The sequence below is a fragment of the Sprattus sprattus genome, assembly GCF_963457725.1.
Source record: "Sprattus sprattus genome assembly, chromosome: 2".
Lineage (NCBI taxonomy): Eukaryota > Metazoa > Chordata > Actinopteri > Clupeiformes > Clupeidae > Sprattus > Sprattus sprattus.
Window position 1 is genome coordinate 43,107,717 of NC_137921.1, and position 20,521 is coordinate 43,128,237.

At 41.7% G+C, this 20,521-nt stretch overlaps 2 protein-coding genes across 2 annotated transcripts in view; one reads left to right on the top strand and one right to left on the bottom strand.

The window, feature by feature from the left end:
• Positions 1-10,170, bottom strand: part of anos1b (anosmin 1b) — a gene marked incomplete at both ends in the record, with an annotated part of 43,374 nt that extends 33,204 nt beyond the window's left edge. Inside the window, 2 exons of the mRNA XM_080860686.1 lie at positions 2,895-2,942; positions 9,994-10,170. Of these exons, the coding sequence (XP_080716812.1) occupies positions 2,895-2,942; positions 9,994-10,170 (225 nt within the window). The remainder of the gene's footprint in view (positions 1-2,894; positions 2,943-9,993) is intronic.
• Positions 10,171-11,077: 907 nt separating this feature from the next.
• On the top strand, positions 11,078-19,928 carry LOC308382687 (fetuin-B; the record flags this gene model as incomplete). The annotated part of the gene is made up of 8 exons (XM_080860230.1): positions 11,078-11,237; positions 13,068-13,210; positions 13,661-13,771; positions 16,147-16,234; positions 16,420-16,586; positions 18,707-18,808; positions 19,045-19,128; positions 19,470-19,928. 8 exons carry the CDS (start codon positions 11,078-11,080, stop codon positions 19,926-19,928), a joined length of 1,314 nt encoding a protein of 437 aa, XP_080716356.1.
• Between the last annotated feature and the right edge of the window lie 593 nt (positions 19,929-20,521).

A 20,521-nucleotide genomic window follows, 5' to 3' on the forward strand; every position in this document is an offset into this window, starting at 1 on the left:
AAAGAAACTTTGTTGGTGCGTAAATGCAGCTTTAGATGGGATGAGAGCTGTCACTGACATGCTTTCCCACACTAGTAATGCAATCCATGTTTCCACTTGGCTATCAGCTATCAGCTTGTTCAATTATTTATTTAAAATCATCGCACAATGATAACAAATGGATCGAGAATGTTAATAGAAAAAGTCGACTGATATTGGAGCCACTAAGAATGTCAGCAGAAGCAGTATACTACATAGAAGCTCATCCAGACGCAAAAAGGGTCCCTCTGATCTGAACTGTTAAATCCACTACCCCACTGAGAAGGCCCTGAACTGGACTGAAGAGGTTATGAGCTCGACCAAGAGGTTGACCACACAAGCAGTAACCTTCCATCACCAGTGCCTTCCGTGGTCCTGCTCAGCGGGCAGCCAACAGGTCAACCCCAAGCCAACAGCTCACCTGCTGGTGGTGGGGGTAGGGTAGATGACGAGGAGAGGGTTGGAGGGCAATTGGGGGTTGGGGGTGACCGATGGTGACAGACCTGGCTGGGGCTTAAGGGTAAGGGGGTGCAGGGGGGGGGGGGTTGCAGGCCCTCACCCCCAGCTGCTTTTTTAATCCCTCTCTAAGACAAAAATGGCCCCTTGAGGGAGAAGGCAGGGGTCCCCGAGAGGTTAATCCAGGTCCAGGACCATGGTAAGGAGCATATGAGGTCAGGATGGCCACAGAGGGCAATCAGAAGGAAAGGGGAACATCGGACATCGACTTTCAGTTGAGGCCACCTCAGGACCTCTTGCTGACAGGCGGGATCAGACAGGATAGCTCAGGAATGAGCCCTGTGATCAAAAAAGTACAGGGGCAGGGGGTATGTTTCACTGGATCTTATATTCACATGTCCCATGTGACTAAAATGCTGGTATCTAAAGAAAAAAGGGAGGGAGTATGGAAAGTCCTTTAAAATCAAACAATAAATGAACACGCTGGGGGAAAAATGCACGTTGAAAAAACAGTGACTTCCTGGCACGGATCTTAAGTGAATAAACAGCGACTAATTTTCTAGGCTCTTTAAGAAGAGCTATTTCAGCACAGGAGGATGTGAAATGGCTGTCGTTATTTTTATAAGAAGCACAACATTTACCTTACCTATTATTGAAAGGACTGTGGGAGGACTGCCTCCATCTGAAAGCAATTAGGACAGCTTAAATGCTTGGTGTGAGAAATACGGTCGTCACAGAGGGAACACTCTACCTTTTTCAGGCACTTTTAACCTCAGTACCCCAGGGCAAATGTGGTGGGTGTTGGGAGGGGTGGGGATTTGGGGCAAAATACGCCTGGCTTTGGCAATTACTATTAACGAGCTAACCATGTTTGCTGGGATGTCTGACAGCGAGAGATATGCATCGCGTATCATATCTTATTGAAAAATAAAAAGCGCTTGTGTTAGATTGCACATGGCCAGCATGCATGCTTTATTCCTCTGCTTTTTAGTTCTACAGCCTTTTCAATTGGCTTTGCTTGGATGGAGCAAAAAAAAGACAAGCTTGTGGCACACAAAATGAGCACCAAGCCTCACTGAGAAAGCAAAACATTCAAAAGGGCAACGGTCAGGATGAAAGAGGCCCATCAAGAACCTGCTATGACCAGCTCACTGCATTTTCCCAACCCAAATCCAGGTCTTTGAGAAACACTATTTTAGGTTGTAATATGTTTCAGTGGAGGAGAACTGTCTGAGCCAAGCTTTCCCTACAATGTTCTTTAGCTCAGGGTTTCTTTTTGTATGCCTGTCATCCATGACCCACTAAGGGGGGATGAAAGTAAATAAATCAAATAGCTAACTGAAATGCCCCTTTAGATCTTGGCTACAGCATTTCTTCATAGACTCCTTTGCTAAGACCTCACCACACTCAACACACTGGTTTTTCATCTGACGCAGTCAATCCATATTTAATGTAGTTGCACTCGCATTCTCTCAAGCTAACAGGATGTGGCTGCCAACAGTAGGATAGGTCTAGCATAGCAAGCAGGACTAGTGTATATTTGTGAAACATTATGTGAAGAGAGTAGGACCTTGTCCAATAAGAGCTGTCTCTAATAAGAGAGATAGGCCTACATTGTTGTGATAGCTAAAAAATGGCATTAGAAAGTTACAGCAATAATGATTCAACATACGGCATTCGAAAATACAATTTGACACCTTCTACGGGGCAATTCGCACTCATAACAGAGAAAGTCTCACGGCCCCATATAAAATGATCCGCGACCCACTGGTAAAGAAACCGTTTTTTTTGGTGGCCTTGCTTCTATCATAAAAGACCCAACCCCTCAGAGAACCAATCATAAAAGACCCAACCTGGCTTTCAATTCCTACATAAAAGTGCCGCAGAGTACAACAAAAGACCTTAAGGGACCCAATACTGATCACTGTGTGAGGGGAGTTGGATTTGATTGATAAACCAGACAAACCTCCTGGTAGGTGGTGGTCATGTGGTCAGGAACTCTGATTTAATCCAATGCATTTCTAATCAAGGCAACTGGTAAATAAGCACCATTCTACAATGGCAGGGGTCAACTACAGGGAGGGTGTGCTTGAGACCTGAGTATTAATAGGAAAACCTTGACCTGTACGTGAACAGCCATCACCGATTTAAACACCGCCCTTGAGGCACAAGGCTCCCTCTTTCTCTCAGGGCTTGGTTATAATGACTTTACAGTAGCTCACAGTCTTGAGCTGTGTTGGGTCTACCTACATGACATGTGGTTTGTGTAAAGGCTTTGACCTTTTGCCATTTCCTCTTAATCGAGTGAAATTGAATTTTGTCAGAAGCCCTCTTGCACTGAGGGGCAGTGAGGGGAGGAGTGCTGTGAGATAGATGAAATATGGTGGACAGCCCACTGAGGAGTAATAAGATGGCCTTACTTGTGCGCATCGACGATGGCTCTCACACCAGCCCAGAACACTGTCACTCTGTGGGAAAGAAGAGAAAAGAGACAAGGGTCAAATATGTGAGGGGTGTTACGTAAATACTGAGGAAATGTCAAAAATGTGATTTTAAAACATTACGTATGTGTGAGGAGCGTTACATCAATCCTGAAATGAGCTACTAGCTGCTTCCATGAAATTGTATGAACGGACATTTTTCCAGCTTGAAAGACGCTACAATGCTGTGTGGTCACATATATAATATTATGACATTTCATCACCTCCACATATGCCATGTTTTCCAGACTTTTTCACAAGACAGCGTTGTGTGACCAGGGTTGTGTGATACAGTGCAGTGTGTGAGAGGGTCTGGGCACAGATGAATCACAGAGCCTGTAAACATGGGAGTTTCTACCACGGGCTGAAGCCACAGACTCTAGTGCACGTCAACACCTGACCACATGAACACTTGGAATATCGATGAGAGAGAAGGTCAGTCATGAACAACTGAGTGATGGCGGTGAGCAACGTCTGTTTCCGGGCAAAAAAAAAACTATTCCAACCAAATCTAAATGTAGTCCTATTAAAAAGCAGACAGTTGTTCACAGCTACTGTACTTATGATCGGAACAATTTTGGGCAAAAAAAAATAAATTGACTAAATTCCATTCCCATACAGTTAGGCGGTCTGTAAAAGTCACTGGTCTGTAAAAGTCACTGTGGCAGTACCAGTTAAAATGGAATTTAAGCATCTGTCAAAATCAGTTACTAAATGTAAAGTGCTATTAAAACAAAAAGTTTATAGAAAAAAACCTGTAAAACTGAAAATAGTCACAGCTTATTGAAATGATCAAAAAAAACACTCATCTCCATAGTCCCATCAACACCCCACCACCACCCTCTGTGTAAGCAGTGTTTATTCTATTCAAACTCATTTCATGCTCCTTACATAATCTCTCGGCCCACTCCTGTGAGCTTTAAATGCCAAAGCAGGTGAAGAATAGCCATTGTGTTTGAAAAGCAAGAGTCTTGCAGTGCCCCAAAAAACTTTATCTCTGCAGGACTGCTCAAAAGTAATATCATCCCTGGAGATGTACCTAACAGTCTCCTTAATGAGGTTTCAAGGAGTAGAAACTTAAGTCATGAACAGATGGCAAGGAGACAGCTAAACTTAAAAAAAGAAAGCAAGACTTCAGATGTTCTTTAGGCTGTAAGGGGGTGGCAAATTGAAAGTTGACGCAAGTTAAATGCAAAGTCTGGGGGGAAATTACTCATTTTGCCTGTGGCTGCACATTGGGACCTGTTCCTAATCCGGCAAAATAACCATTTAGCTTGAGCGAATCATCTGGAAGCCTTTCATGAAGAGATGCATTGTTGAGATAAGGTCTTGTCTGAGGCAAAGCACCAGTTTGAATGACAAGGGTCCCAAGGAAAGTTGGTCTATAGGTGCCACTTAAAGGACACAGGCGCAGAGATACAGACCAAACAACACACATGTCAGTCTAAAAAAAACATTATCAACCAGGGGCAGGCCCTCTCACCAAAACAAACATGTTTTGTTTTCATGTTGTGTCTATTTGTGTTTTCCTCTGGTGTGTTGTTGCCATCCGCCTTCTGCTTTACATGAAAACCAGTGAACATCATTCATGGGAAATTCTCTTGGGCTATTCTGACCATATACACAGGAAGTCCTGACAGCACTCATCAAAGAGATATCATCAGAGAGGGAGAGGGAGAGGGAAGGGGGGAGGGGGAGGAAACAGAAGAGAAAATATACCGAGAGGGAGAGGAGGAGAAAAAAAAAGAGAGAGAAAGGGCAAGAAAGAGGAGAGGAGACACGGCCTTTGTCGGCTCTCGTCATCAGCTGCCATCTACAGCGTCCCTTCAGAGCCATCTGATTGTTTCTGTCAGTCGGGCAAGTGGTCCGAGGCTTTGTTCTGCTCCCCTGCACCCCTGCACCCCTGCACCCAAGCCCACATGTGCAGCTGTTTTACTGTACTCACTCTAGACACGAGACAGGGGAGGGGGGAAAGACACTTACCACAAAGACATACACACCAACCTATCTAAACACACTTTACGACATCTGACAGCAAAAATGCTGCATGAAATTGTTGCGGGGGTTAACCCGGGCAGACATGGAAGAGCTTTCTCTATACGCATAACTCTCTCTCTCTCCCCCTCTCTTTATTTCTGGCCTTGTGTCTATCTCTCTATCTATCTCTCTATCTATCTATCTATCCATCAGAAGTCAAAAGTGCTTTTCTGACAATGACCATGAATATATATATATATATAGATATAGCATTTCCAAAGCACAGAATACAGAGAGCATATACAAGGGAACAAACAGTCATAAAAGCTTAATATTGGACACACTATGAATGCGAATGTGAAAAATGAAATGTGATTACCATTCAGCCTTAAGCAATACATGGCTCTGGATATGGATGGCAGAAAGTCACACACTGCACATCATAGAGAAGGTAGAAGGCCCTCCCTTTGTTCTTCCCCCTCCCCCGGTTCTCTCCCTGAACCTGGATCGATCTGCCGATCTCCACCAATCAGAGCATCTTGTCCCAGGACACAGGACATGCAACACCATTTACTGTTCTGCTTTGGGAGTGAGGGGTTGACACTGACAGAAGGAAATCAACATAGAGTAAGAGAATGAGAGAGAGCGAGAGGGGTGGAAGCAGAGAAGGTTGGAGCGTGGGAGAGGAAGACAGACAGAGAAAGAGAAATACATAAAGGTAGAGAAAGGGGTAATTAGATATGTATAATAAGGGAACAAGAGAGAAAGTCTAGTAAAGTGGCTGTAGAAAAGCATGCAGGATTTCATGTAGACAAGAGGAAATGGTAGAAAGAGTTTAGGATTGTAAAGGGGGCCTCCACTGTAGAGAGTTACTTCATGCATGGAGTGCTGACCGCCATATTTAATAGCTCAATTACATGTCAACTGAAAGGCAGGCAATTCAGTGGCAGCAACTCACAGCCGTCTCTGACAATTTGCAGATAGAGATAAAACACAGTAATCATTTCTAATTACCATAATACTGGAGATAGATACAGGAGACATAAACCAACATTACTGTAGTTAGAAATACAATTCAAAAACCGCATAAGCAAACAGACAGAGACCATGATGGATCAGATGTTACATACCAAGTTTTAGTTAGGGTATATAGTTTTGCAGATAAATAAGCTTTCCATAGGAGGAATAACAAAAATATTTTTTTCTCCTTAAAAACGGATTCCATTTTCAAATATGTGGGATATTTAGGCAAATTCACTAACCTATTGTACCTTCTGTGACATTTCACCTTCCCCTATGTTTGAACCATGTTATGGGGTAGCATAGGTAATTAGGTGCTTTGGTGTAACCTAGCAGTGCTCTGTTGCCAAGACACCCTTATCACAAGTGTCAAGTCAAGTGTAGCCTAGAAGCCAAATACACAAAGTCTGTCACCCAAAAGTGAGTTTTGTACTCATGGGACTTCATATGGGCCCACTTAATGACATAAAACAGCTTGGACAAACTGTGCATAAATATTTGAAAGAGCCCTTTTATACAGTCTTCAACATAATGTACCCGAACATTAACAATGTTAATTAACGAGTGATGGTGTAAACCACCTTCTGTTTAGTCCCTCTGACAACACACACCACCTGTTCACATAAGCAGTCATGTGCGTCTGGTCAAGGTGGCGTGACGTTTTAATACTGTTTCATGCTGCTCTTGTCCTGAGCAGGCCATTTTTTAATACTGCTACAGACATCCTTTAGAAGACTGTAGTACAGTACCAGAAAAGGAAAGTGATGTTTTAATAGCCTTGGGTGTAAAATTGCTACTTGTTCATCATTACAGCTGTGGGCACACACCCACCCACACACAAGTGACACGCTGTGATTACGCAGCTCCGCCTAAACCATGGCCCTACACTTCCACGGCCCTTTTTGGGCATGACGCGTTAACGTAATTTCCCCGAAAAGCCATTCTGAGGTTGGGGTTTGTCATGTTCCCCCAGTCTTCTTCCCGTTCAAATATAACTGTTAATGCACAGTAAGAGGTGGTGTGAAATTATGTTGCCATCGCCTGCTGCCCCCTCCGATCCAACCCCTCCACCATCCGTATCTCGTAAACATGCATTTTAACAAAAGTGGTCTTGCTGGGAATTTTAATTGCCTCTGTGTGTCAATAACTCCTACAAGTACCACAACTGAAAATCAGCCGTTTTAAAGTGCACAGGGGCTATGACTGTGCAAATGCTCATACTTATGAGAAAACCATTAAGTATGTCAGTTAGGCTAGTAACTCAGCATCATTTAAAGCCAGCACACAAATCTGTTTTTATAGAGCACCACAGTGCTTTGCAGCAGGCACAGAGCCACTGTTGTTTCATTAAAAAACGGACTTCCCCTCAATATATCACCCCTTTTGAGTAATTCTACTTTGGCAGGACATACTTAGTATATTACAGGGATTATTTAATGAAGGGCTCCAGGATATCAAATATGGTGATGCTATTACAGCCACTGATAGATGCCATCATTGTCATCACATTGTCATAATCATCACCATCATCATCTTCTTTGTTGCTGTCTTAATCCTTTTCATAACGCAGTGGCCCTTTTATAATACACCAGTACATTTGTGTCATCATTACCTCATTAAAGGCATACAAAGGAAGTTTTCTCAGATATTAAACAAGTCCAGTCATGAAGCAAACTGTAAATAATCGTTTGGAAACTGCAGTACCTAATCCTTTCATTGCTCAACGATAGCACTGCTTACACTGTAACGATGAGATAAGAGATCTCTTCCCTGAATCTTTACTTGTTTAAAATGTACTGGGGAGGGGAGGGGAGGGGAAGGAATGTAGCCAATCCAATTGGTATCATGTATGTCATGAGTACTATGAAAACACAGCATTGTGTTTTAACTTCATGAAGACTGGAAAGCGTCTGTTAAGATGCCATGCTTGAAACCCCTCCTCCCCCCTCCCTAAACTGGACAAACCCCAGACACCTGACATTAAAACAACATGATCAGGAAAGAAAGGCTTGACTGGTGAATTGCAGCTGCTATTTAAGTCATGGCACACGGAGGAGCAATCCCACTGCGGCGGTGCCAGAAATCCATCAGGCTCTTGACAAAAAGCAGCTCAGTGTTAACCCTCGACATCTGTCTGCAGGTTAAAAAATCTGCACCAGTAGATGAAAGGGAAACGTTCACCGTGCCGCCATCAATTCCTCATGTGGCTGAAATGAGCCACTGGTTCACAGGTGTGGGAGTGAGGAGCCCGACAGTGGCGTTAATGGGCCATTTGTTAAAATATAGAGTAACTGCTGAGAAGCTGTTTCCTCACAGATCTGCAGGACTCTGCTGTTGTAAAACGTTATCGCCACGGGCAATGTGATTCTCTCTCAATATAAAGTGAAGAAAAAAAGCATGAACGATAAAAGGAGGTTGCACTTCTTGTGCCTTCATGTAATTTGTGTTTATGGAAGACAGCCAAGCTTTGTTCAGCTGGAGAGACTATACATTGGTATGCCCAAATCTACCCCTCCCTCTCTCTCTCTATATATACATATATGTATGCATATCTATCCATCTCTTTTATTCAGTAGATTGGACATGGGTGATATTTAAGTCTAACTCACTGAAGTATTTGACTGTAACTGAAAGCTTGCCAACAGTACTCAAAGTACACACATTCCTGAGACACGATCTTCATATTCGAAGATAATATATTTTAAAAGATGTACTTCTATGTTCTCTGGATATGCCTCTTTCTTTCTTATCAAAACACCCTCCCTCTCCCTCCGTTGGTCTCACATTTGCAAGATGAATAACATGGTTTGATTGATTGTACATAATGCAAACACCTGCAACCAAACAGCTGTGTGTCTGGAGAAGAGTGAAAACTGATGCTACAAATGTGGTTCATTTTCCAGTTGATGAAATAGCAATTTGTGACACAGCACACTTAATAGAAAATGCATTCACGATTACTAACACATAAGAGTTGAAGACAACCCACTCTGTGTTTTGTTTCAACCTAATGGGTATAGTGGATCCATTTATAAAAGTCCATGATTCATCATTTTCTCCACTAAACACCCACTGAAAAATCTAAGACTAATAAAAAAAAAGTACATCAAGGAGAAATGTACTTGCTGTGAACTGGCTGTGTTGGAGGCTCGACCCCTGAGCATATTCCCATCTGCAGAGGAGGTAAATGGCACAGGCCCCATGGAGTGTATACATACACATTAAGACACACACACAAACTTTTATCAGACTCAGTAAAAGAAATAGACAGATGGCTTTTCCACACGTATGGATGGAGAGAACCGGAGAGAGATAGAGTGTAACCACTGCCAACACATAATGTGACTGATCATTATGTGCAGTATACTCAGGAGAAAAAAACCTGGATAGATTATATCACTGGAATGACTACAAATATGACTTCAATTATATGTGTACACCAGGAGAACGGATATAGGAGAGAACACTCCCATTGTATTTTATTTAGCTGGAAAACTTATCGTTTTGCCTCTGACTATTCTAAACAGACCTTACGCATTCACGCTCGTAATTCAGCCCCGCCACATGTATGCTTAAGAGCTGTGAACCAGTGGCGCTCGTACACCTTGCAGTGAACTGAATTTGGTGCTTTATTCTCAGTTAACCAGGGGCCACCCTCATAACCCAACTCCCAGGTGGCAGGGATGTAGAGACCGAAAGAACAGAACTGGTCTCACGCCTCGCGTTTCACTTAGACAAATTAAAGCGGTCCTGGCGCTTAATGGCATTCCCACCCACTGCACAGAACGCACATGTTGACAACGCTGTTAGTTTAATGGTTTAGTTTTGATGTCAAAGTCATGATAAAGAGCAGCACATACATAACTTCCGCGAGAACTCCCCCCTCATAAATAACTGTCACAACAACGCATCAAGATTATGAGTCATCTACTTATCATCTCTTGGCACTGGTGACCAGATTAAAGTTTCTGGACTGCTCAGTTAAACAGAAATTAGATGTGTGCCTTTCAGTGAAATAAGTAGTCATGCGGAATTATTTTACCTGAAGATGTCTGAATGAAGACGTCAGCTGTGTCATATGGAGAGTCAGACATCGCGAGGTGCATCGCGCGCTGTTAGTTTTCTCTAGAATGTCGCCGTCTTCAGCACCAGCTCTGCGTCCGATTGCAAATCCTATCAAGCACCACACAAGGGCAGCGGCAAACTGCCAGAATAACATTTTGATTGTTCACTTAGAATTCCTTTAGTTTGTTTTTTTTTATTTTTGTGGAGGGCGATATGAGTCTTTGTAAGTCCGTGTAAATCCCCCAGTAAGAGACTCAGGTTTGAGCTGCTGTGCTGTTACGCGCGCTCTCGCTCTCTCGCTCCCTGTGGCACTAGTAGAACACTTTTTCCCAGACACTCCCCCATGCTTGCACGTGTGGCACTTTATCACTTGCCAAAGGCGAGCGCCGTTGTAGAGATTCTATTTTGGAACAGCAACATGGTGCCAACCAGGTCAGACCTATTACAAATTATTCAATTACTTTTAAATACCGGCATGGCTCGTACGATGTGCATGTTGTGTCTTAAATATACTGATCATAATGGTTTAAATGTTATCATAAGATCTAATTATGAACAAGCAGTAAAGGAAACCTGTAGTTAAAAAAATTCCAGTCCCATTGGTGTGTTAATATTTGTCTCCAGGTGACCTAAAATATTTTATAAAAAAGTAAGTAAATGCCCATTATACATATTTCTGTGACATATTGTGGGCGGGGGGGAACCTTGGCTCTGTTTAAGTGACTGCATTATGGAGGCATTTTGGGCACGGTTAAATGTCTATTTTTTCTGTAGGTCTGCAGGCAATTTGGATACATGGATTTCCAAAAGGAGAGGATGAAGGCATTGATCCATTCAAAAGATAAGTGGAGAGAGTGAGAAAATGTGGAAAACCATGGCTTGTAAAAGGGTGCCTCAAATTAGGGGCAAGAGGATGGCCTCTAGCCCATTTGAGGTTGCAGGACGCATGTGTTCCAGGTGATTTGCACAAACAGTGTGTGGTGCTTTGCTTAGTTGGACTTCTAAGGTGTATAAATGGGGAGTTACTGAGTCACTGAAAGGGGGGGGGGGGTGCTGTAATAATGATGACCTCCTTCCAGTTTGCAGAGCCCCATGGGAGAGTCAGGGGAACAGGGGTCTCCCAGAAAACAGGCGCTGCTTTATTTGAGCGCTTGCCAGCTGAGAGCAAAACCTTCTTCGAGCTCTACAAGCTCTCAGATCGAGACAAAAGGGCAAGGTTGTGTAAATATATGCCCATTTACAAATTATTAAAGTACACAGGTCTGAAAAAGACCTACCTAGGACTGCTTAAATAGCACATCTAAGGGAAATGCCCAAGACATTCCTTCAGCTTTTCTGAAGTTCTGTTTTTATTCATAGGCAGCTGCAGATGTTGGTTGATAAATTCATTGTGTAGGCGAGGGTAAAGGACATCATTTTCTCAGCTAGATCCCAGACTGATGCATACATACCATTCAGGATAGTGCATAATGATAAAGAACGACTTGCGAACTACAGATTAACTTTATTGTATGCCCGTGTAATTACAGTAACATCTACATGTTCATTCCACACTAGGGATAATCTGATACAGAGAGCTCAGACCTGTCAGGGACAAGAAAGTTATACTTTTGTGTGATGTGCTCTAGGTTGATTGATGAGATGACAATGGGTTTTTCTTTTTTCAGATAATTGGGCACATATTTTTGGTGATCCACAGCAACCGCAAGAGAAAAGGATTTCATATTTTCCAATGTCACCCTTCTTGCGTTACTAAGTAAACTATTATAATAGTGAAAAAAATCACAGTCTTCTCTCTCTTCTTCCTTCTCTCCGTTGTCTCTCTCTCTTTCACACACACACATTTTCACACAGACACTCACTCACACTTACACTTTGTCATTTATCTTCTGTCTGTTGTAGAAATGCTTTAAAAACAAATGTAAATTATTTAAATGCATGTAGACATACTAAAACAAGCTTGGGCTTCACATACAACATAGATAGATTTATCTGTGAGACATAAGCCAAATGAAAAACTGCATGCCAGCTATGACGACTGGCCTCCACTGCAGTCAACCATATCCATTATAACACCCTAGAGGGATAAGATATGCACTTTTGATTTGATCCAGATATGTCATCATGATATTCGCCCCATCCTTGTGTAAAGGAGCAGTCTCCAGCCTGCTCAGCAACTGTGAAAACACTGTACAGAACCCTGTGCATCTATGACAAGAGCACACTGGACAAGATTATGAGGTGTCCAATGGTGAAGATAAAGATGTTCCCAGATTTTGAATGACTGCTACATGGTTAAAATGCTTACATTTCCTACCAAACGCTTGTGAAAGAGGACACTTGCTTCACAGACCAAGTTGAAATAATTGACTTAAATGGATAACGTATTCTTTAAATGTTTTGCCACAGACCATTAGCCAATGTAGTAAATAGCAACTATATTCTTTATATCATAATCCCTAAATTCGTTCCCCAGTTATGGTAATAAATAGTCTGCAAATGAAAATCTCAGATTTTGGTCGTAATACATCATATTGCGCATGCGGAAAGAAAGTACCAAACTATGGGAGAAGTATATTGTTTTTGCTGCCAACAACATCTAATACCTAATGTGACTGCTCAATTTGAGAACCTTCAAGTGTCTTTGCCATGCCTAAAACTCCCTCCTCTGGTCAACTTTAATATCGCACCCCACTGCTTACACTAGTTAAATCTTACTACCGGGATAATACAAGATTTTAAACGATTTTCTAAGTACGTTTGTGACAATGAAAACATCTTAAAAAGCCAAACGCTCCAATGTAATGGACTCTTTTATCGGACAGTTCAAAATATCCATCTTAAATGATTTGGCCAGCATTCAAAAGCAGTGTTAATGTTTATCAGCATTCCAATGCCATGTTGAACAGCAAATGTAAACAACTGACCACCATCTGGAATCGAATGTTCCTATGACGGCTGCTCAAAAAATGATTTCGCACAAGAGAGCGGGTTCATCTATTTTTGTCTGGATTTTTATAGTCACGCATTTCTTCTATGTATCGGCTCAAGTGATAGAGTTAACACCTGTTCCCTGCGATGAGAAAGGCGTGGAGAAGTTCGCTCGACTTGGTATCACCTACATAAATGAAGACCGACAGACGGGATATAAATTTGCACTTAATAGAATTACCAACGTTCAGCTTCACGCACAGGTCAGCTGGATTCATTTTGCTCTGCCACTTTAGTCGTAGTGTGGTGAAACTTTATTAGACTTGTTGTTCTAATTATGTTACCCACTTATCGTGGGGTCTGTGATGAATGCACCAAAATGTGCGACCTAAGGAATGATAAAGGATACATTGTGATATTTCAAAAAGACCGTCTGTATGTTTTAACAACCAGATTAATTAAGTCCCAAAGAGCAAACAGCGGCAGCAAACACAGCTTTTCAGTTTAACATTTCCGCAGGCTTATTGTTTGTCTACGCCTCTTATAACTCTCGCTTTCTTTCTTTCTCCCTCTTTCTGCAAATTCAGGTTATGACCTAAACCCCCTTTCTGAAAGATTTAATATATTTTTGGCCTAGATATGGAAACGTTTCTCTTTCAGTACATTTTCGATAACTTGCCATTACATCATTGTCATAATTCTCTTCTTCGCAGGGCCCCGCTGGAAAGGTTTACTACCTCACTGCAGATGTACTCGAGACCAAGTGCCACGTGAAGAGCCCCAAAACCTGGAAGCGATGTGACGTTCGACCTTTCATGGAAACCGTAAGTTCACTACTATGGAGGACCAAACCTGCCATATTTACAAATGAATGAATAAATAAATAAATGTCCACATCCATGCATTTAGACAGAAATAAATGGATAAATGTATTAATTAATGCACAATTGTCAATCAATAGTTACTTATAATTTACATTTACGTATGTATTTATTTATTCATTCATATATTTATTCATTCATTTATTTATTCATTCATTTATTCATTCATTTATTCATTCATTTATTCATTCATTCATTCATTTATTCATTCATTTATTTATTCATTCATTCGTTGTTCCCAATATGATAATGAGAGGAGGCCATAAGGCGTGGAAACTGACGTGGAAACTGACGTTCAGACCTTTTGCAATCAATCCAGAGCCTTGATGATACTGATTTAATGCTATGGGTTTGTATCAGATCGCCATGTTATTGCTCTCAGGTTGTGCTTTAGGGTGACCAAACGTCCTCTTTTACCCGGACATTCCGAGACCTAAACATTTTTGGGATTCCAAAATTGTCCGGGATTTTGCGTCATCGGATATTTGTGTTTCTGGGTCTTTCACAAACTCGTTTTTAAGCCCTTACAAGTTTTGGAAAGAGTATCTCCCTTATGTTCCACCCTCTTGCGCGAGCTCTGACTAGAGAGAACTGTCATAGGTCATCGACAGCCCTCTCAGTGTTGCCATGTGCACAATAATGATCCTCCAAATACGATCATTTTGAGCATTTGGCACGATACTGAGCACTTTGCCGGCCCCACTAGGTGCATTGTTTACAATAACGGTGATTTCCTTCACAGGAAAGGTACCCCATATTCAAAACCATAGTAGGCTAAGTTAACAAATATTGTAGCCTGGATACCAGCCTGAACTCCGCCCACAAAATGTTTGGTCTGACTAGAATTATGAGTATGACATCGTCAGGCTACAAATATTGCCTAGGAAAAGTGATCTGCGTGATAGCCCGATGGGCGTCTCTGCCGCGCAAATTAAAACCTGTGTGTGTTTTGTGCCACTTAAACTAGTTCTAAAGTATGCAAGGGGGACTTTTTTCCCCCGCAATATTGACATTTCGGAATATTGGCCTTTCGGAACACTGGGCCGTCCCCAGAGTGCCTACGGGACTTGTAGATCTTACACAAGGTACCCTGAGAGATTAGAGGGACACGTCGTTTTTGTTCGCATTTCCAAAGCCCAAAACATAGGAGGAAAGTTGCCAGTTGTGGATTAAACAGTGTGGGAGACACCACTCCCAACTCAATATATCGCAAAATACACATATGTCTGCTCCAAAATAAATGAAGCTGCTTGCAGTTAGCTAGCTATCTATCGCTAGTTATGATGACTAACTATCTTGTTGAGAGAACATCCCCTAAAAGTTGTGGTTCATGGCAACTAGTATTATTACCATCAGAAGTACATAACTAGTCTCTCCAACAAATGTGTTAATGTTAAAATCAAAATGTTAATGTTACTGTCAAAATGATATTACTGTTCGAAAAATTGCAGTCTGAGCTATCCTCCTAGCTACTAGCGATAGCAAACGCCACCTATTTGCCAGGAGCTCAACACACTACATCAATGTTGAACAAAACGTCCCAAAAGGCCATTAATAACTTTTTATATTTAAATCTTTGTAGAATTTTGTGAATGGGAAGCCTACTCCTGAGTATCCCATGGTATGCATAAGCACAACCTGAGAGCAATAACATGGCGATCTGATACAAAGCCATTAAATCAGTATCATCAAGGCTCTGGATTGATTGCAAAAGGTCTGAACGTCAGTTTCCACGTCAGTTTCCACGCCTACTGGCCTCCTCTCAATATCATATTGGGAACAACGAATGAATGAATAAATAAATAAATGAATGAATGAATGAATGAATGAATGAATGAATGAATGAATGAATGAATGAATGAATAAATAAATACATACGTAAATGTAAATTATAAGTAACTATTGATTGACAATTGTGCATTAATTAATACATTTATCCATTTATTTCTGTCTAAATGCATGGATGTGGACATTTATTTATTTATTCATTCATTTGTAAATATGGCAGGTTTGGTCCTCCATACACTACTACGTCCATCGCTCCTAAACATAAAAATGTGTCTTTTATCCAGGCAAATGGCAAGGCCCGGGGGTTCTGATTAGGGAGTCCATTCAACAGAACTTCTACGCATGCATTGCATTCTGTTTTTTTTTATTATTATTATTGTTTTTTTATTATTATTATTGTTGATTGCCAGAGGTGAAGACGATGTTATTCTGAAAGATCAACTACAAACTGTTATACGAACATAGAATTTGTTCTCCAATTAATGCTTTTTCCCCCCACAAAGTTTCATGTATTTTTGTGTGTGTTTTAGCAAATTTCAGGAAACTGCAACATAACAATTTTTCATGATGCAAATGGATATACATACCTGTACAGCTACGACTGTACTCTAGTACCAGGTACCTTACTGTTCCTCCTTTACCCTACTGTTACCTATCTCTTGGCATCCATTTTAATTTTCAGTTAGGAATTTCAGCTTCCCTTTCCTTCTGCTCAGCACTGATGATTACTGATGTGTGAGTGTCTTTTGAAATAATAATTGAAAAAGAATTTCTGTTAAGTGAAATGCAACTTATTGTCCCAGATCCACCAGAGAAGCTTCTGAGGACCTGCCCAGTATGTCCTCTCTTGCTCCAAACAGACAGCCCTGAGGCCTTGGGTGCTGCTCTCTTCACCCTCAACAAGTACAAGGCCCAAAGTACGCTTTCCATAAGCCTGGCCCTGCACACCATCACACGAGCCTCCGCACAGGTAATACCACCCTCTTGTGATGGAGAATCATCAACAACAGCACTGAACAGTAAGGGACAGGGCCCTGTTCGGCGTACAACTGAAGCTAAGATAATGTATTTAGCTCGCGACATGAGATAATATAGCTTGCTAAATAAGAACAGGCCAAGCCGGTCTGGCGACGTGCACTAAGATACTTAATCGTCGAGTTAAATTGTCCCATGCTTAACTCGTCAGCTAAATTGCGCGTGCACGTCCTGCTTCAAAAGGCAGGAAAGGTCGATCACCAAAACCATGATTTTAGGATATGGCAGGATATGACCATGAACGCGTTATGAAGAATTCAAGACCATAATCATGTCAAAATTCAACACTGCCGCGGCTGCGACAGCAATATAAGAAACTGTCAATAGGCTGTCTAAGACGTGGTATCTTTTCTGATGTCAAATATGTGTCGAATATGTGACTTTGGTGCAGCGGTTAGAGCTCATGGATTGCATGTAATAGATCGCTGGTTTGACCCCCTTCGCCTCCGTAGTAATTGTAGTTTTACATCTCCTTGTAAATCGCTTTGAATAAAACCGTCTGCGAAATGACCAAATGTAAATGTATTAATAAGAAATTCAATAAATTGAAGCAATGAAAATATATTGTGTGTATTTCTCTCTTCTTATCATGCATCCACATTTTCTACAAAAATGATATGCTGTGAAGTAGACTGAGGTAGACTTTATTCACTACTGCACAAAAACTAGACACGTTTGCAAAACTATACATTTGCAATGATGTAAGTTGCATTTGTTGATGACGTATGGTTAATAACATCGTGATTGTAGAAGGGACATAAAATCAAGATCTTAAACAACTTTCGCCAATATCTCCGTAAGGGAGATGGGTAACTGTCAATATAACACTGTCATATAATTATGAGTGCTTTGTTCTCCGCATCGCCGACATTACAAAAACATAGGCTACAACTCACAAAAAAGGGAAAATGGATCTTGGCGGATCGCAAAGAACTCTCTCCCTACGCTAATCATACTATCTAATATGACTCCTTTTAGTCCTTGGTCAATGGGATCCCTCCTTTTGCCAGGGGTGTGGCAAGTTTAGCCAGCTAAACTTAGTATAGCCTGCAGGTTAGTGCTAAGTGATATGTTACCAGGGTGAGATTTGTCGGGGGGGATGGTGGGGATTTACCCCCCCTCTGGTTTTTACATCCCCACCTCAGCTGGATGAATTTCATACATGGGGGGGATAACCCTCGATTATTAAAAAAACTATGAAAAAACAGACAGGTTGTGACAGCGTTTTCTTACACTTGCTTACATCGCTGGCACTAACGTTCACCTTACCCGAACTGTCGGCATTCTCAGAATTCGCTGGCTTTGTTAATTTCCGTGTATAGGCTACTGTACAATGAATATGAAAATATTTGTTCACTGAATTAGCGAGTTCTGTCCAAAACAGTTGCGTTTCAGTTTCAAAGTTTCAGTTTCGGTTTCAGTATTTCAACGTGAATGAGAGGGAGCACAAGAACTGAGCGTCTAGCAGCGATTATCATATCATAGACATATATGATGCATGTATATGAAGAGAATTAGGCCTATGTATTGCTTGTTTTTTTTTCATGATAAATCCCCCCCTCTGGTTTTTGGACAAATCGCACCCTGTATGTTACTATATTAATTTATCAGAAGTTGCTTCGCCGAACCCGATAAAGGGGCGTTCTCTTTTTTTTAGCCTGGAATCTAGCTCGCTAAACCGCTTAGCGAGCGTCGCCGAACAGTTCCCAGGTCAGACATTTTTAATTACATTTGAATGTTGAGTTAACTTTGTATGATGCTATGCAGTGTTACTCAAACACTGTTGGCAAATGGTGATATGTACTCCACTACACCTCTCTTAATTCAGAAATAAGAAAGGTAGAGTAGGCGATCCAATCCAGGATGAATTAAATGATTGGACAGGCTTTTTACAGCCCTGCAGCTACCACAGATGACAGATTGTTTAGTTTTTATTTATTCATTGATATCGGGATGTAAAGAGGATTTCAAGAAATCTACAAAAACTATTTCTCAAATAAACCACCTACCCTACCTTTAAATGTGTCATCAAAAACATGTCATTTATTTCTGCAGCGTGTACCATTGCAGCGCACCTTCAGTGAATACACAATTACGGAGTGTGCAGAGGGTGTAACTGCCTCAGGTTTTTGTGAACCAGTGGATGATGGGAGAATGGTGAGTACCAGAGGGCATTATAAAGCATGAAACTGGTTACAGTTGAGAATCTCTTATTATTAATATTCCATGTGTTACTAAACAGCTTGGATGAAATAGCGTTGCCATAGCAATTCACGAATATATAGTCCATTAAATACTTTTTTCTCACTACTCACTGCTTATACATGTCTGTGTTAGAGGTCTCATTGTTATTATTTGCTGTGTGCCTAATCACTGCTATTGTCTCATTGCAGCCAATTGGTTTCTGTGCTGGAGTTGTTGGTAACAGCTGGAACCAGCAAGATGCTGAGGTGTCCTGTGAAATATTCCACCCACAGGTATTGTTCATTTCCTGATTTAAAATGTTTGGTCAGGGGGTAGTTTGCCTGGCCCTGCAGTAGGAGCATTCTTCCTGGAACCGTCTCCTTTCATCGCTTAACATGATTAAGAGCCCAAATCAGTCAAACCTTGTGAAACCTCAGTCAAACCCAGAGCCAAACAACACCCCCGCACCATACTCCTGTCAAGTCAACATAAAGAGATGAGAGCCGGTGTCCTTGCCAAAACTAACTTGAGCTTTGCCTTCAGATCTATGCACACAGCCACATTCATCCCCATGATTAAACAGATTAATTCTGGCCTTCGGGGAAAGGGACTCATGTTGTGTTGTTGTCCTTAGCGCATTGGCACTTCTGTGAAGGTCAACACCAAGCCTGTGACTCACGACATGACCCCGAGCCTTCCAGCAGAACCCGGTGCCGGAGTCGGAGCTGCTGTCCCAGAAGCCCCAGCCCCAAACCCGTACGAGCCCATTCAGCCAGCCGTCGGGCCCGATGACAGACTATTTGACCCCATCCAACATGTTCCCCTTCCTCTGCCCGATGAACCCATGCCTGTGAGTCCACAGTTCCCAGCGTCCTCCAGCGAGTCTGAGTCATCAGAGTCTGAGTCCTCCGAGGAGCTCGGGGTCACCATCTCAAGACCTCCAGCGGACTTCCGCTACAAGCCTTACCGTAGGAAGAGGCAGGCCCTGTTTGGCACCAAACCGCCCCACACCCCGGTGTTCCTCTCGGTGTTTCCCAGCGGTGTCTCTCCTTTCCGCTCTTGCCCTGGGGCTTCTCGCTACACCACTGTGTAGAGCAGAGTGTAAGATAATAATCACAGTCCAAGAATATGAAACGATCAGAGCTATTGAGGCAACTGGATACTCTTATTGTGACCTGTATTCAATAGCAGATAGCTTAAGGATTCCCCAAAACTTTTGAGCAAAGATTTTTGGAATGGTATTTTGTGGTCACTGAAATAAATGGTATTTTAAAAATAAAACCTTTTTCTTTTTTCAAAGTGAAATTCAAATGGATGTTGGTATGTAATTGTCAAACTAGTCTTTATTGCATACATCGTGTATGGTGTAGGGCTTTTAATTCCCTTACATAGGAGCGCTCATACATACTTCAAACATTATAGGACTGTATTGTTATTTTAAGATTGTGAGATTGTGTTGTTGTTTAAAAAATAATCTTCACTACTGAAATACTATTCTCTAAGACCAGCAGCTAGTTGTACAGGGCATGTCATGACCTCAGATGTGCTCTAACTATGTTTGTCGAATGTGACTTGAATGTGAGCAATTATGATCAAGAGATATTTAGAGTTTGTTCTATGCACCAATATTCTCAGACAGGTATTCACAAAACACAGGCTGCTTAACTAACTCCTTGTACAAGATCA